General features: G+C 37.8%; 1 protein-coding gene across 3 annotated transcripts in view; it reads right to left on the reverse strand.

Moving 5' to 3' along the window:
- The window catches only part of lhpp (phospholysine phosphohistidine inorganic pyrophosphate phosphatase), a 70,080-nt gene extending 53,104 nt beyond the window's left edge, over positions 1-16,976 (reverse strand). For all 3 annotated transcript variants that reach the window (XM_088069663.1, XM_042507478.2, XM_042507476.2), the window contains exons 1-6: positions 16,810-16,976; positions 16,375-16,562; positions 14,094-14,247; positions 13,903-13,966; positions 13,396-13,488; positions 8,778-8,869 (exon numbers count right to left, since the gene is read on the reverse strand). In XM_088069663.1, coding sequence (XP_087925789.1) covers positions 8,778-8,869; positions 13,396-13,488; positions 13,903-13,966; positions 14,094-14,247; positions 16,375-16,562; positions 16,810-16,940 — 722 coding nt within the window. In that variant the 5' untranslated portion in view covers positions 16,941-16,976. The remainder of the gene's footprint in view (positions 1-8,777; positions 8,870-13,395; positions 13,489-13,902; positions 13,967-14,093; positions 14,248-16,374; positions 16,563-16,809) is intronic.
- Between the last annotated feature and the right edge of the window lie 190 nt (positions 16,977-17,166).

Raw genomic sequence — 17,166 nt, forward strand, 5'->3', positions numbered from 1 at the left:
TTGGCCACAGGGAGAGGTTTACAATGTAAACCATTTTGAAGATGGTTGCTGCTGTGTGAAAATGTTTGTGGTGCACTCTCTGCCAGATTCCAACGGGAATCCAGTGAGAGCTTCCTCTAACTCACTGGCCCTTATTCAAAATACCTATCAATACTGTGTTTGTATCTGACACATCACCACGCTGTTTTCTCCTCCGTAGAATTACAAATGCCAATACTAAGGGAGTACGTTTAAGTCAACAGTCTGAAATGCAACTTCCTTGATTATCACAGATACACAGAGAAACGGACAGCATGCCAAGACCTAAAGGTCCAAACTAGTTGTGTCAGTGAGCAGCAGCAATTAAACTGGTTTACAAATAGTGCATGACAGAACAGCGTGATGTGAATCTGCTTTTATGAAGCTCAAAGCTGCAGTTCCTTGAAGATAAGAGAAGAGAAAAAACAGCAGAGACCACAGACGGCAGGAGATGACTATTTAAAACACTAAAGCACGAGACACAAGACAGAGAATAGGACAGCACACTCATAACCTGACTACTCTTACGGTGTCATCATAGTTTGCCCATGACAATGGAGAGGAACAGTTGCTGTGTTAAGGGGTGATCACACCGAGATGCATCGCGCCAGGTGTGACTGCTCCAGAAACACCTTGGAAGTGCATCTGGAAAAACAGCTGCAGCATGCAGTCTGTGGAATGGGACTGCATGTGCGTGGGCAAAAGTGACATTAGCGAGCTGTGCAACTCCGCGCCTTAAGTGGAAAAGTTGAAAATATTTTAACTTTTATGCGCACCCAAAAACCACCAGAAAAATGCGTTGCGCAGCAGAAAGAAGGGATCGCTCGACAGGCGTGCTGTACCATACGGAAACAATGGTTTTGCTTGCGATGCTTCAATAATTGTCCCCTTAAGAAACTTGTTTGGAAACTTATTTGACATATCAACTTTATGAGGTGATGTGCAGGGCTGTGTAATGGTAAGAAGCTAGTGACACAATATGTATTATGATACAGGGGTTACAATTCAATATATTGTTAAACAGTAAGCAAGGTGACATATTGCATTTTTTTTAGAATCTAATTTTAGTGATCAGAAGATGATGATTTATCACATTCCCTATAACATCCATTATTACTTTTGTGCAATCTGAACAAATAAATTAACACTTTCCTTTATCAGGAGTTAAACAAATTATGAAAAAAATGCAAACAATTAAAAAATTAATACAGTGTTTTTTGAGAATCAATATAGTGTCACAAAACCAACCCGTTCTCATTATCAGAGTGTCAAATTTGGCATCCTGGTCAGTGGCCTTGGCTGGTCAAACACATGCTGGACTTTCACCCAGGAGATCACATTATGTGTCCCATATTAAACCAAAAGTCAAATTGAATTCTTTCAACCACATAACCTCGTTAGTGGGATACAGATGACATAGCAGTCAAGTGACATGTTAACTTGCTGTAAAAAACATAGTTATTTTTCCCTGACCATGATCATTTTTCTAAAAATAAAGTAGTTTTGTTGCCTTTTTATTTAATTAATTTATTCTATATGTATTTTTATTTTTTTGACAATTCAAAACAAAAAGCCAGTTCATTCAAAAGGAACCACAACCCTTACACAGAAGTTTATTCATGAAAGTCTGTTGATGAGATGATCCACTTAATAAGTATATCATATTTATATATCTTCTATCCTTGTGTTGTGAATCTCTTTTGTATGTATTTTGTATTTAGTCTTTTTTCCCTCTTCTTTTTCTTTACTGTTTGTAATAAAAATGTAAATAAAAAAGGAATACAATATACTATATACAGATGTAGTTGCCATTAATTAAATTATGTAAATTAATTCAGGCAGTAATCTATAAAATGAATCGAAATTTTAACACAACAAATAAATAAATAAGTACTTTTGGTGGCGAAACTTAGGTTTCCTGTGAAGACGGAAGGCTATTTCGAAAGACAGCGAAGCATGCAGTGAGTGGAAAGTAACACAGAAGCTGACATTTTCAAAACTGAGGAGTGTCAAAGTTTGAAAAATAGGGCCACTAACCAAACTGCCATATTTGACGAGTTGGTAGAACATGCTGCACAAAACATAATGTTTTCATACTCAAGTGTATTGATATTTTCTTACATCCCTTGTTTTATGTCAGTGTTGTGTTCGCAGTTTCTTCTCGTGCCCCAAAGTGGAAAAAAAAAATAATTTACACTGCTTTGATACTAAATGTAGCTGATAATAGACAAATATTTTGCCAAAACACATTTTGTTTCACAAAATTATCCAAAATTCTAATATGCAGCTGTGTTAGATTCCAAATTAAATGCAACAGCAATTCAAGATCTTTTCCTAAAGACAGTGGCGCTTCAAAGTTATCAACAAGATAAGAAGAACATTAAGCAACCAGGACTAAGCGCCTGAGAAAACATTTGGTGTAGATTTAATACATGATTTCTTTTTAATAGTCTTTGTTATGGACATAACTCTGTATTAAAGTACTGAGATTTGGTTTGCAGCTTTTAACGTCGTGACTACCACTTAACACATAACTAGAGCTTAAAGGCTGAGCAGGAGTTGGACTAGAGCGCAGTGTTGGCAGATTGTTCCCATGCAGCTGATCAACATCAGCAGCCAGATCTCCATACTCCCAATTTCCAACCACTTTTTTTTTGGTGTGGGCCCCTCTTTACAAACCTGTTCTACATTAAAGAGCAAAGGGTTCTCCAGCTCCCCTGAGGGAAGTGCACTAACTTTCACTCATTATTTAAGAACAAGGGAAAGTTGAGTGCTTGCAGAACAGAACAACCCTATTACAGTTACAAATACAGTCCCAACAGCCATCACTGTCATATCACTATGCTCGGCCTTCACTCTTGAATTTAATCTGCAGGAGCCATCGCAAAAACATAACAAGCACATGCATGTGTTGTGCGTCATGTGAAAAAGTACAGTGAGCAGTGCTACTAAGGTGTTTTACATTTTTAGCTTTTTCTGACAAAATTAAGACAGGTTATATAAAAGTGAACACAAATTATGCACTGCCTGACAACACAAGGTACCTCATCTATTTTAATAAAAGTTTACTGTTAAGACTGTAAGAAAGCAGCCAGAAAAGTTTCAGCATCTGACAGATCTCAACTAGGCTTAAAAAATGTATGCAGCCCTCGCTAAGTAACAGCATGTCAATTCAAAAGCTTTTCAAAATAAGCTGATATGATTAGATTTGTCTGTGATTTGTATCTTTTTCCCCTTCCTGTCTTGTCACCGGGCCTGGGGTATTTGAAGCAGTCTTTTTTCTTTCCAAGCCTGATGGGAACTGGAGGCCTGCGCAGCATCTGGTTGACTTGGAAACAGCTGTGTTTTCACAGATCTGACTGAGGGTTTATAGCTGCTCCCAGCGAGCCCGGGTTCACTGGGCCTGTTTGGCTAAATAACGTTAAATCTCACGTCTGCTCCTCAGTCACAGGCCCACAGAAACACTGTTACTGTCACTGTTTCTCTTCTGTTCTCAGGGAATGTATACAGTATAGTTTAATAAGTCTACTGAAGGATCTTGGATCTTATGAGGTGTCTCTGTTGAGTTTAAAAATTACAGCTCACTTTAGAGCAATTAATTATAATTTGATGCACACATTTCAGTTCCTGTTACTGGCAGACTTTCAGAAGCAAAAATCCACAAATACAAGTGTCATCTGTTGATACTCACAGACTAACTGACTGCAAGTAAGAGACTAAAAATGGACAAATTGTGACAATCGATGCTTTGTATACAGTCCTGAGAGAAGTGTTTTACTGCTGGAAAGATGGTCTTTCATGAAACTACTCTGGTGGAAAGACTCAAATACTCTTGACACAAGTGCTACATTTTTAAATAAAACAGAGAAAAGGGACTGTAGCCTACATTTTGTTTAAAAAGTACAAAATTTGCAACTACCAGAATGCACTACGTCACACTGAACCAATAAAACGCTCCCCTGGTGGATGACGAAATGTAAGTTCATCCATTTTGACACAAAACAATATGGCAGCAGGCTGGTAACAAACAATCTCATATTACAGCTAAACAGTACACTAAAATATTTTTCTGAAAATGGATCAGAATCTGAGTTAATGTTTGATCAGCTTAGTTTTACCCTTCAGTTTTTTCAGCCTCTCTTTTTAGGTATGGCACCCACTTCCCGTTCACACTCGAATTACAGCCAAACAAGTCACTGAAATATGTTTCTGGAGACATTTTAAGCAAAAAATAGGCAACACAGTAACATAATTTTGGTTTCAGCACGGTCTAGGTGGTTTTACTGTTTGATCTCAGTTTTTTCAGGTTCTGTTTTCTTAATAAAGAAATCAGTATGATACACACTTCCTGTTCATAACCTCTCTTATCACAGTCCAACAGTGCACTAAAATATGTGTCTGAAAAAAAGTAATCAATACAGTGGCAGAGTCTTAGTTTATATGTGATTAGCATTGTCTCGTTTTACCCTTTCATGCTTTTTGGGGGGGGGGGGCTCTCTCAATTCACTTTTAAAACATGACTTCAGGGTGACATTGAAGCAAAAGGCATTTAGTATTTTTTTTAAATTAGCAATTATTTTAAGATTTTACAATGCAAGGTCAGAAAAAAACACATTAAAAAATCTGTCTTAGCATTTGTAAGAAGAAAAAAATTTGGTTTAAAATTTTTTTCAATTAATTAATTGCATTTTAAGATTTTTAAGGATCCGTGGGAGCCTGTATACTGTTTGTATCTGTGCCAGCAATTATATGAATATGCAAAATATGATCTCTGGTGAGAGAGAGCCAGCAAAAATCTATTGGATAATGCAGATTTGAGTTGAGAGAAGAGCACAGAGAGCTGGATGCCGGAAAGATGGAGAAAAGTTTACCTCAGTTCATTTACACAAACTACCCACACTGTTGCGATACAACTCTGGTTGAAAACTGGCAAAATTTCCCTTTGAAGTAGAACACTGGTCTTGAGAAACACTACAGTTTCATTTTACTGCAATGATCTGAAAACATTATTCAGACCACATATCTAATAACTTTCTGCACGCCTGTGTGTGCACGTGTTTCACCACATAAACTCCATTCACCAATCTGTCCATAAATCTCCACCGCCACAGCTGAAACACAACACGTCATGTAACGCAACACTGGTTCCACATATGTTCCTCAGCTGGAAAACAGCCCACTTATTTCAACCAGTTGCACTCTCCTGCCCCCCACCCAAAAAAAAATGGATGAGCGGTGATATAATTTAATCTGCTTTATCATGTGTTTAGAGACTCTGTTTGGAGTGTCAGCACACTGGAGCAGGACTGAGCTGTCTGTGAAGTCATGTAAACCACATGGATACTGCACAGCCCGCCTAGAAAATGGTTTAGAAAAATCTCAGTCTGCTATACTTGTGCTGACTGCATACGGCCGGCTTCTGATCTCAAATACCGGCACAGATATGTAGGTTACACATGCATGTACATGCCAGCCACATGAACAAAAGCACATCAAAGTAGAAAAACACACACCCCCATATTGGCGTCATACACACAGAAATAACTGCACAGACAGAGGACAGGTTTTACAGTGAGTGACTGTGCTCTTAGTACAGGATTAGAGCCGACTGATGCTCAAGCAGATTACTCAGCGTTCTCTGGTCACATGACTCGAGATCTGCATGCCAGTACGCAGCAGAGGAGCAGGTCACCAAGCATGCTGCTCTTCAGACTAATCTGCAGTTTGAAGCCAAACAAAATGGTTACAATATCAAGGAGCAGCAGAGGTGGAAAGTAATAAAGTGCAAATATTTTGTCCTATTTTGTACTGTTTTGTACTATTTTGTACTGTTCTTTTCCCTGATGTACCACTATGCCATACTAATGAACATTAGTATGGCATAGTGGTTGCTAATAGGATAAGAACTGGATATGCTCTGATCAACAAGAGCATCTGATGCATCTGCATCCCAGCAGACACAGTGATATAGACGCGAAGCACCTCTCCACGGTACAATTTTGAGGTATGAGTCTGTGTACTTCGGCAACTTAATACTTGTACTCTATAACATTTTTGAGGGAAATATTGTATTTCTTATTCCACTGCATGCATTTGACTTCTGAAGACACTGCTTATTGATTTTTATTTTTTTTTTACATTTCACACATATGATGATGTCAGATAATTTGATTCAGAATAGATTATTGTACCTAAAAAAAAGCAATACAGCCAGGTTCTAACACATTTTCCATTTCAAAATAACATACTTTTCAAAACTTCTCGGTGGATTTTTTTTAGACCATATTTGACATCTCAGTACAAACAGCCAGGAGTGAATGATGTAAATAAATTATTCAAAAATCAAATTGTTATCATGCATGCTACATTATGACTACGTATGCTATTATATTGTCAATAATTTACCAGAATATTGTATAGGTACTTAAGCTCATATAAATCAATTAACATTGAACCCAGAAAAGTTCAGGAAAAGTTCAATCACCGGAAAGACCTTGAAATCCCTGAAATCATATTCAGTACATTTGCATACTGCGTAGGAAGCCCGGTACAGTGTAGCTGAGCAGAGCAGAGAGAAGTTTAATATAACATCCCCAGGGCCAACTTTGTACATTTTGCTGCTAATACATTTGACTTTTATACTAATACACAATAGTATATTGCAGGAAATTTTAAATGCCATACTTGCAGCTTTAATAGGATGTTTCTCTGTTGTCATATTGAAACTTTCACTTCAGTCAGGCATGTCCAAAGTCGAGCCCAGGAGCCAGTTGGGACGATTTCAAATGGCTCACAGCTTGTTGTATGAAAAATATTATATGCTGCTGACCACACAATACTGGATAAGCAAGAAGGATCACTTTGCGTTTGTTGCGATCACCTTGACATGAAAGGACTAGTATATGAAAGTAGACATGTTGGAACTATGCAGGCAGAGCAAAATGTGTTTTCACAAAAGTATGGTGAACAAGCAAACCAGCACTTAACAGCAGACATTTCCTGCTGGGCAGCAGAAATGAAGTAAAGAAGCGCTTGTCACACTTGTCTTTAAAAAAAAAAAAAAAACCTGTATGATGCAAGACGCAGCTGGCCCCCAGTAATTTTTACATTATCTTATCTGCCCCCATTAAAAAAGTTTCTTTTGCTTTCACTCTTTCACTTAATCACCTCTGGTTAAGTAAAAGACCCAAACACTTGTTCCTCGACTGCTTCACAGCAACTGGTGCTGTGTTTGAAACAGAAAGAAAAAACAAAAGGTTTTTTTTAGGAACAGCACCGCAAATGTAAAACAGAAGGATTCCCCTTCCATTTCCATAACTTTTACTTCAGTACACATATAAAGCCTTGAGCTGCTGTGGTATTACACACAGAAAACCCATTAAAAACACCAGTTACTGTATGGCTTTGAACATACACTATAATGCGCAGCATACATGTAATATAATGTATAGTTCCATAACTCATACTCCCAGTCACTTTTCTTGAAGCCTTAAGTACCACATATATCTTCTAAAATAATCAACCATATGTTTCTGTAATTACACCATATGAAAGGCGCCCTAGTAATCTCCAGATTTGGGATCATAAATCCTTTGGTGACTACGACCTTGTGGGCGAGCCGCATTCAACATGTGGAGAGAATAAAGCTATTTTCGGCGGATTCTCAATCAAATAAACAAATCTGAAAAGCTGAAGAATGAGCTGGTTGGCTCACAGGAAGACTGAGTGTTATGGAGGAAACTGGGATTAACAATCTTGGTATGATGGTGCCCTCTCCTGACCACATAGGTGAATAGATTTTCTTTCTTCAGATTTACTATATGGTCAGACTAGCGTCAAAGTATTTAGAAAACACAGGACAATTTTTTAAAACGCTGTTACTTGGACACTGTTTTTCCAAAAGAGCTAAACCTTTTCTAAAAACATAAAGATTTAAAATAGCGCTATGCAGTTTGATTTGGAACCTGAATCAACATCATAGCTTTTTGCATTTAGACGCCTTTCACAAGCTATTTGACCCTTTGAAACCTGAGCAAATAGGTTTGATATCTTTGGAAAAGATGGGGAAAAAGCAATGACGAACTTTACAAGAAACATAAAAAATAAATAATGAAAGGTGACAAAAAAATGACTTAAAAATTAGTTTAAAAAAAGAGGGGAGGATTATTAGAAATTTCTTTAGAAAAAAAAAGAAATGGAAAAATCTCCAGAAAACTAAATATAAAAAAAAAACTATAATGACTTTATATCTAAAATTGTCACAGAAAGAAAATAAAATAAACACGTATGTATTTTTTTTATTTTCAGCACTTTTTAGGTCATAGGTTTTCTTGTTTGCTTTTTGCAATTTTTTTTCTTATTGTCAGGTAATTTTCCTGTAACTTTGTACTTATTTCGTACTCAGTTTGGGGCAATTTCTTGCTTAGCTGCCTATTGCCTTGTTCCCATGTTTTTTTTTTTAAAGAAATCCAACCAATTTGCTCAAGTTTCAAAGGGTTAAGAAGGGTTAGGGCAGTCCTTTTATCTTTATCTACAGGCATAAAAGCACAGATTAAGCCAGAAGACAAGCAGGCATTGAGCTGGTGTCTTACTTAAAGACACTTCAGCAGGGCACACATGGACATGGACAGTCTCACTGACCAGTAGGGACACCTGTTGCTCAACAGTGGCCAATAAAGAGTCATATTCTGGTTTGGTTGATGAATCGAGGAAACCGTGATTCTCTCTGACAGCGTGTGTGTATTCAGGACATCACTGACCTGTATTTGCCAGTCCGGACTTGTACACCTTTCATGCCACAGTGTTGGGCTCCACCCACATCATTAACCAGATCATCCCCGACCATCAGGGCCTGAAAGAGAGGAGCGAGAGGAAAAAGAAAGGCCCATTATTATTTAGTTAAGAAATGTATTAGAACTACTTATGCAGATGGAGATACAGCTGGCTAATAACATGCTAACATCACTTGTTAATTATTTCCAACATATTTCCTTAAAAAGGGACACCTATCTTTGAATGAACTGATGACCTATGACTAAGTGACACATTTTATGGCTACTTTATATAAGATTTAATGCATAAAAATAACAGTGCAGAACAACTGATAAACTGAACAATTAATCCAAATAGTAAATGCAACAATTGCAGGAAATTTTTTATCATAGGAGCGATTTAAATGATTTAAATGAATTTTGAGCAGATTACTTCAGAATACTGCATTAGAAACAAGTTTTCCTGATATATTTCGGATTTTTGTGTACAGTTCACAAAACTGTATACAATAAAGACTTCATGGGCTTCTTCTCTTACAGTTTCAATCTTTTTTTTCTCCCTGAGGCATGGCCGTTGTTCTTTTAGCTCTTTGGTTGTTTTAAATACACACTTGTAGTATGAGAGTTTTTTAAGGTTATATCCCGAATAATAGTCTAAAGTTTAAAAATAATAAATTCATTTAGTTTTCATAACCGATATATGTGCATACTATATTTTTTTTTTCAAGTTTTCTTACACCTGTAAAATCAGGAAGGACTCACAACCCCTGGTGGGAGTTGGGACCACCAGGTTGGAAACCAGTGAGTCACCTAGGACATAAACCCTGTCAATTATGTAAGATATATCTTGATCTCGATCTCCTCCTTTGGTCCCTGCTTCCTACCTCAGCATCATCAACATGCACCGATCAATTTCAGCCCGCCCTTCCTTCTCCTCGTGTTTCTGTTTTAATCGTCTCCGCTATCCTCTCCACTGACCAGGTGCTTATTGTTACACAAGCATGAGTTTTCTCCATTGCATCGCCAATTTAAATTGTGAAATGAACTCAAAAAGTTAAAACAATACTCCAACCCCCCCACCCAATGATCATTTTTACATCAATTACTCATTGCGTGTCACATTGAATTATGAAGGAAAACTTTTTGTTTTCTTGTTTTTTTCAAATGCCTCGGCTGTGAAAGAGAAATCCAAAAACTGAGAAAATTCTTCATAAAGTGATATAAAGTAATAGGGGTCCGTTTATATATATATTTTATACACTATATCAATACAATACAACTCTCGCACAACTAGTTTAATCAGTGTAATCCAAGTCTCATTTATCCAGTTGTATGCGCAGTACTTGCCTGATACATGTTTTACTAAAACCTTACTATCTGAAACACAGACGAGTTGTTTGCCTGGGCTGTTTATGCAAAAATGTTTTGAAAGGTAAGGTTTTTGTAAAAACGCATAAGTAAAGGAAGTACTAAGCCTACGACTGGATATATCAGACTTGGGTTATATAGCACAGGCTGTGTGGGAGTTTGTAAAACAGATATTTTTACAAGATTTTGCTGTAGTTAAAGGTGGACTCCTTGAGTTCATCAAAAACAATTTTCTCAGTTTATTGATTCTTTGTTCACTGTAAAGCGATGCATGAAAAACAAAGTATTCTTAACACATTCAATGAAACACAGGCTGATCAGCTGGGAAGTGAAATATTCCTCTAATTGAGTCCACATTTCTTTGACAGAAATGCAACTTCTGATTGAGACGGTATTCTCAAGAGTTTGGTAACCTCTTCTGAAAGGAATGTTACTGGTCAGTTTTGAACTGAGTTACTCAGCAAACAAGGAATTTCCACTTAGGTAAAAAAAAAAATTGTGTCTCCATCTCTGTGTGAAAGTCTGTTAAGTAACTGAAGGCTTTATAAAGGGCAGCAGATGTAGCTGTGGATATATCTGTGTCTCAGTGAAAGACAAGAGATCCAGAGGAAAGAGTGAAGCTTATGCTCAGATGAACACAGTTTTCTGCGTGTGCCAGGTCCAAAAACAGATAGGCTTAGAGAGACTGCTGCACGTTCTTTATACCTGTAAGATACTACGATGAGCTGATACAAGGGATAGACATTAAATACACAAGAAAGAGAAAGAAAGAAAAAAAAGAAGCACAATGCGTGTACAACTGGAAAGGCAACGTCTTGGTTTTGTTGCGTGTCTTAATGTTCCAGCTGCTGGTGGCGAAATGTGTCAGGCAAACAATTAGGAGGTGTATTAAAACAATTAGTTTAATGTGCAACAGGGATGTCTCTTAAAAAGTAAGTGTGTGGGGCATTAACAGCTCTGTGTTGATTAGGAAAAACACAACATGTGACTGATGTGAATGGGGTGCAAAACCACAACAAAAACAAACTGTTTGAAACAGTAAAGGCTGCTAGAATTGAAAAAAATAATCTGCACAACATACCAGGCAGTCTGTTAATGTTGATATGTATCTAAAATTACATACATTCTTATACTGTAAATTTGTACCTCGACAAAACTAAGGTAACAGGACACCGAACACAGACCGAAGTCACTAAAAAACAGGATTTATTCAAGTAGGATTTGTAAGCCTCATTAAAATCACAAGAACTCGCAAGTAAGATTCTTCTGGTTTGTGTGTGGGAAATCTTGTACACATATCTGCTCCTAAACTAACCGAGCACACAGTTTATGTAAACACTTCACAGCCCATTAACCCTGATGAATGGTCAGTCGCTCGACACTTCTAATAAGTGTCGCTCGACAGAAATTTAACAGCTGCACATTGTTTTCAATTTCAAACCTGCACAGACCGCTGTTTAAAAATCACACCATGTCACACTGTATATGTGCTTTTGATTTATTAACTGTATCTTTATTGATTGATCAGCTACAAGTTTCTCTGTAAGCAGCAGATTCTCTTCACTCCCTACTGTGGGCTGGAAAATAAAATCAATTAATAAAAATAAATAGAAACACTAAGCACACCAGCATTACCTTTTTTTTCCAAATATGACATATTCAGAATTTGATAATGGTCATGTAAACAGCGTATTCTGTTAAAATATTCAGAATTGGGTTTTAGGAGGATACAGCTTTTTTGGAATATGTGTCTCATTTGGGGTTTACACTGCAGTTTGCAGGTTGCAACACACGGCCTCTCCTGTTTTCAGGTGAGTCATTGCGTTGTCATGGATACACTGTACACAAACCAACTTGCCAACAGTTTGCAAAGCTGTGTGGTAGAAATGATGCAAAAGAAAATACCACATCTCCGCTCAGATGATGAAACACACCCACTTTTGGGCTTTATGAAACACTCCGATATCAAGAGGTTTTTGGAAATAAAGCAGCACCAATGTTTTTAAGAAGGTGAAGGATGGAAAGAGAGAGTCCAACACATCCGCACCGATAAGAAAATGTTAAAAAAATAAATAAATATTTCGATGCAAAGACGCAAAAGGACAAGCAGCTCCAGCTGTTCTCCTTCTTCATGCTATGTCGTGATAAATGACATATTAGGGCACGCTAATTGAAGTATGTACAGCTGCATGTAAACGGCAGCATGAGTGGAATATTCTGTTTCATTACACATGTAAACAGCTTAGTAGTAATATAGTCTTTTTCAGAATAAGGGCAAATATTTTGTGCGTGTAAATGTACTCGTTGTTTACTTCCCATAGATCCAAGATTTTCAGTAAACGTCTGCTGTCAGTCAGCCTGTTAAAGGCAGTCTGACTGACCTTTGTCCTTTCAGCTCTACAGGAACTGCTGCTGACACTCGGCTGCTTGTGTGCAGAGACGCTGAACGCAGGTCAGAGTCTGTGTGGATTGAAAACTAGTATCTCCATGGTGATGTTACAATCACATTGTGCGGCAAAATATCTGCAACATGACAAAATTCTCTAGGTGCACGACAAGAAAGAAAAGTGTTGAGCGAAACTTTTTCTGAGGATAACACATCATTTCTCATCAAACGTTTCGAGCACCATACCATGAATCAGGCTTTAGGAAGCGTGTCATCATATTGCTTCTCGGCAGCATGTAGAAATGTTTGCTTGAATTATTCTGAAGCTATTTGTGAAATCGATTGCACAACCGTTCTCTGCCATTTCAGCTCTTTATTCGATGTAATCACACTGTTGCAGATGCTGTCTGCTGCATGTTTGACACTCAGAGGGGAAGGACTCCTGCTACTACTGAGTATGTTCTTTGGCACACATATATAAAACAGGCATGCAGAGAGATGCATGAAGAGGAATGTTCCCTGTTTTTCTGAGGGCGTTTTATGGGAATGTGGTTCGATTTGAAGAGTGCCTCTGGTTCATGTGTTCCACATTTTATCTTAAGTGTTGGTCTCGTCTCGGTCTTGGTCATGATTTGGTCTTTGGTGGGTGATCCTGACTACAACACTGCTCCCCAGTCCAGTCAAAGTTTAAAACTGAGTCAAAGCAGAGACGATCGCCTCGGCAAAGCTAAATATTTCGCAGTTTAGCCCTTGAAAAAAAGCACTGCACTTTCATTATTGTACAGCAAACGCCACATTTGCAGGCACTGCCTTGTATTCTGGATACAGTTTGTATCCTCTGTTGTTACGTACCTCGTGTGGTTGAAGCCCCATGTCATTGAGAACACTCTGGAAAAACGCTGGGGATGGCTTCCCGACGACTTCAGCTGTTAGATCACAGGCGTACTGAAGGAAACAAAGAGTTGACAATAAATAGTCCCTGTTCATACGAACAGAAATGCTATTTTTAATAAATATAAGAGTGGTGACATCATCTACAGACACACCTCTGCATTCACTCTGAAACACCTTAAAAAAACAAACTCTTAAACCCCTTTTGTTTAAATAATAACAATAATACCTATATTTATATAACATCTTTGGGAAAACTGCTTTTAGTAGTTGTGCTGCACACACTTGGAATAATTTACAACACATATTAAAACTTATCAAAACCGTACTTTTAGTTCAATTTATAAAAACGCGATTACAAAGCTACTTTGCTCCTGAATGAAATTGTTTCTAACTGTGTGCTGTTCTTGTTTATTTTCTTGTTAATTTATTTTTGTGATTTAAATGCAAATGATGCACAAACCGTACCTCCAGAGCCTTCATGTACACCCCGACATCGAGTTTCAAACCATCTGTTTCCTTGTAGTACCTCCTACATGGAGAGCAAAACATCAGAAATGTTTTGTTTAGTTTTGTGAATACATGACATATTTCATGTTGTGCTTGATACTGGAATAAAGAAATATAGATCTGACTAAAGACTTGTAATATCCTCTCACCCTTGGCCCAGGGAGAACAGCACCGGCTTCTCCAGGCCTATAAGGACCCTGAATGCATCATTCAGGTTCTGGTAGGAAAACTTCTCAGCTGCATCTCCAATCACAACGCAGTTCGGGTTGGTCTTGTCAACGGCGTCAAACTCTGGGAGAAGAGCTAAGAAAGAGTAAAACGCACAAAAATACTTTTTAGGGTTGGATCATTCAAAGCAGGAGTCTTCAGTGTTTTTAATGCCAACTACCACTTACAACATAAATGTAAAAAAAATAAATAAAATCACTGGCGCTTGAGATAATCTCTGAATACTTTTGGCTCTTCTCGTTTGTGCTTGCCCTAAACTGCAAAGTCACTGACGGTTTTGGCATGGCGAGGTGCATTTGCGCCTCACCATCTCAAGGCAGACGGTGTGTCAGAGTCTCTGCCTCGAAAAATTACAAAACAATCCACAGTGACTCATAAGAATGTCCATACACTTGAAATAATAATCCAGCTAATTGGACACTATGTTCAGTGACCTGTAAATATTAGCGAACTAATTCACCTCGCCGTTATAAAGGAGCCATGCAGTTATTTAGTGTTAGCAAGCCGACATGATCACACACAGATTCATGGTTAACAGTTATCAGAAATGTTGTGTACTGTAAAATATTTTTTTTTCTTTGCTATTTTCCGCACATATTTTAATAAAAAAATTAATTAATCGAAACTAAGCTTAACAGTAGCTCTAAGGACCTCCAGAGGGTAGTGGACCACTTGTTAAAGATTTAGCATTTAAAGGATAAGTCTGGTGATATTTTCCATTTTCTAACTGTCAACAAATCCCATGAGAAGATCGACACTAACAAGTATTGTCTGTAAACTCAAAATAGTGTGTAGTTTATTGATCAAAAACTGTCAATAACACATCAGTGAGACACAGCGAAGCACTGGGCAACATGTTGCTTTATTACAGTAAACATATGAACTGTTGTTTATATCCAACAAACAAAGTACCGCTGCCTGAAATAACCGCCAAATTTATAAAAATAAAAAATACATTTTTTAAATGAAACTACATAATTGTTAGTCGTTTTTGCAAGATGTATGTCTTTAGTGGAAACTAAAGGTCTTGGGACAGAAGCCTAAAACAGGCTGGGAAAGTCTGACAGAAGTATAGAGATGAACAAGTATATTATTCTGGTCTTCTCATGGGATTTATGGACATATGGATGTTAGAGAATGTGTTTTTAAGTGTGTGTGTTTTACATGCAATATTTGAACAAAGGGTTTGTCCAAATGGATTGTTGACAAAGAAAATGTAGCCATCACAATTATTTACTGTAGGTGCAGAAGTTGAGTTTTAAGAGGTACTTATCCATAGTTTGTGTATTACATACAGTATATGTCAGCTGGCATGCCCCCAGCTTGGAGAAGCTTGCTGGAGTCCAACATGGAAGCTAAGCGACATACTGCGGATGTTGGAGTCAGCGACAGAATGTATTTTAGCCACAAGAAAGTCCTATCTAAGAAATAAAAATAAAATAAATTAATAAAATAAAAAATCAGTAAGAATTTATGTGTATGCTGTATTAAGAATACTTTATGTGCTTTACCTGTTTTTCCCTGTTTTCGGTGTGTTACCAAAAACAGCGTCATTTCTCTTGTCTAAGCCACCAAACTCCTTTGACAAAAACAGTCATTTTAGCTCACAGAACACAGGAGCTGCTGTTCAACACCTGCTTCAATCAGTTAGTTGCTTTGTGTTATTTTGTGACTTTGGTGAATCCTAACTAACCCTTTTTAATGCCAAAGTCAAACAATATCCCAAATAAACTGACTAATCGAGGAAGCAGTAGACCAACAGCTCCTGTGTCCAGTGATGTTAAATCAATGTTTTTGTAAATGGAGTCTGGCTTTGAAGAGAGTGATATACCAGCTTCATTTTTCAGATGGAAATCACTGTCTGAGATTCAAATAAAGTTGTGAAAATACTCTTAATATAGCGTACACATTAATCATTTTTTTAAGTGGAGTTTTTGGTGAACAAAATACATCTGTTGCTTGCTTATCTTCCATGTAAAACTCCTGCCTGCTTCTTCAAACAGGGGCGTTGTCGACTATGATATGCTATTTACTGTCTACAGATAAGCACTCCATACAACCCCACTTCAAAAAAAAATCTGAAATATCCCTCTATGTAGATAAAATCGATGCAGCTTAAAAATGTTTAGATATCCTATGTAAAGTGCTGAGATTAACCAGGATTTCCTGACAAAAAAAAGTCTTGTCAATTTGAAGCATTACCATCATACACCAGCAGGTGAGGCCGTAGACCTCTCTCTTTTAGGACAGCTACGACTGCAGGAGCTGGAGAGAAGACTTCAGACACGGATATGTCAAAGCCCAGCCTCTGCAGCTTGGCTACAAACTTCTCTCTGGTGGCCTGGGTCTCATTGGTGCAGAAGCGCAGCTGCAGACCAGAAGCCTTGAGCCTTTAAAAGGGTCAGAAGGTCAGATTTAGGAAGGAGCAAACAGGTTGATGTGCCAGATTGACACTCTCTTGGAGACACATTGTTGAAACATTCAGCATTGTTTGCATCGTTACAATCATACGCGCACACACAGGATTTGGGGGTCTTGCAAGAAACTGCTAGAATTAACCGTGTTCATGCACTTTGCTCCACGCTGAGCATACACGAAGCTAAAATCTCTAACATTGACGCTTGCTTGTTTACTCACTTTTTCACAGCTTCAATCGAACCAGAAATAGCAACACCGTCTCCTTCCCCGCTGTCATACAACACGCCACACATGTCCAATATGACTCCTTTCAAACTCCTTGCACAGCCTGGCCAGCGCGTGTCAGCCATGACGAGATGGTAGCCTCAGAGCGCATGCGCGTAACGCCAAGCAGCCTGTTAAATGAAGTGCACCAGATTTACTTTATAACGGTGCTGGTACATAATATTTTAGACGTATTTATGAAAGTTTCATAAAGTGCTGTGAGATTATTTTTTCTTTTCATTTTTGTTTATGATCCTATGTTTTTTTTTGTTTTTCTTTTTTTTTTCTTTTGAAGTTTGGGGTGTTTTTCTA

The sequence above is a fragment of the Plectropomus leopardus genome, chromosome 19 (assembly GCF_026936395.1).
Source record: "Plectropomus leopardus strain MGB_pleo_1.0 chromosome 19, ASM2693639v1, whole genome shotgun sequence".
NCBI classification, from domain to species: Eukaryota; Metazoa; Chordata; class Actinopteri; order Perciformes; family Serranidae; genus Plectropomus; species Plectropomus leopardus.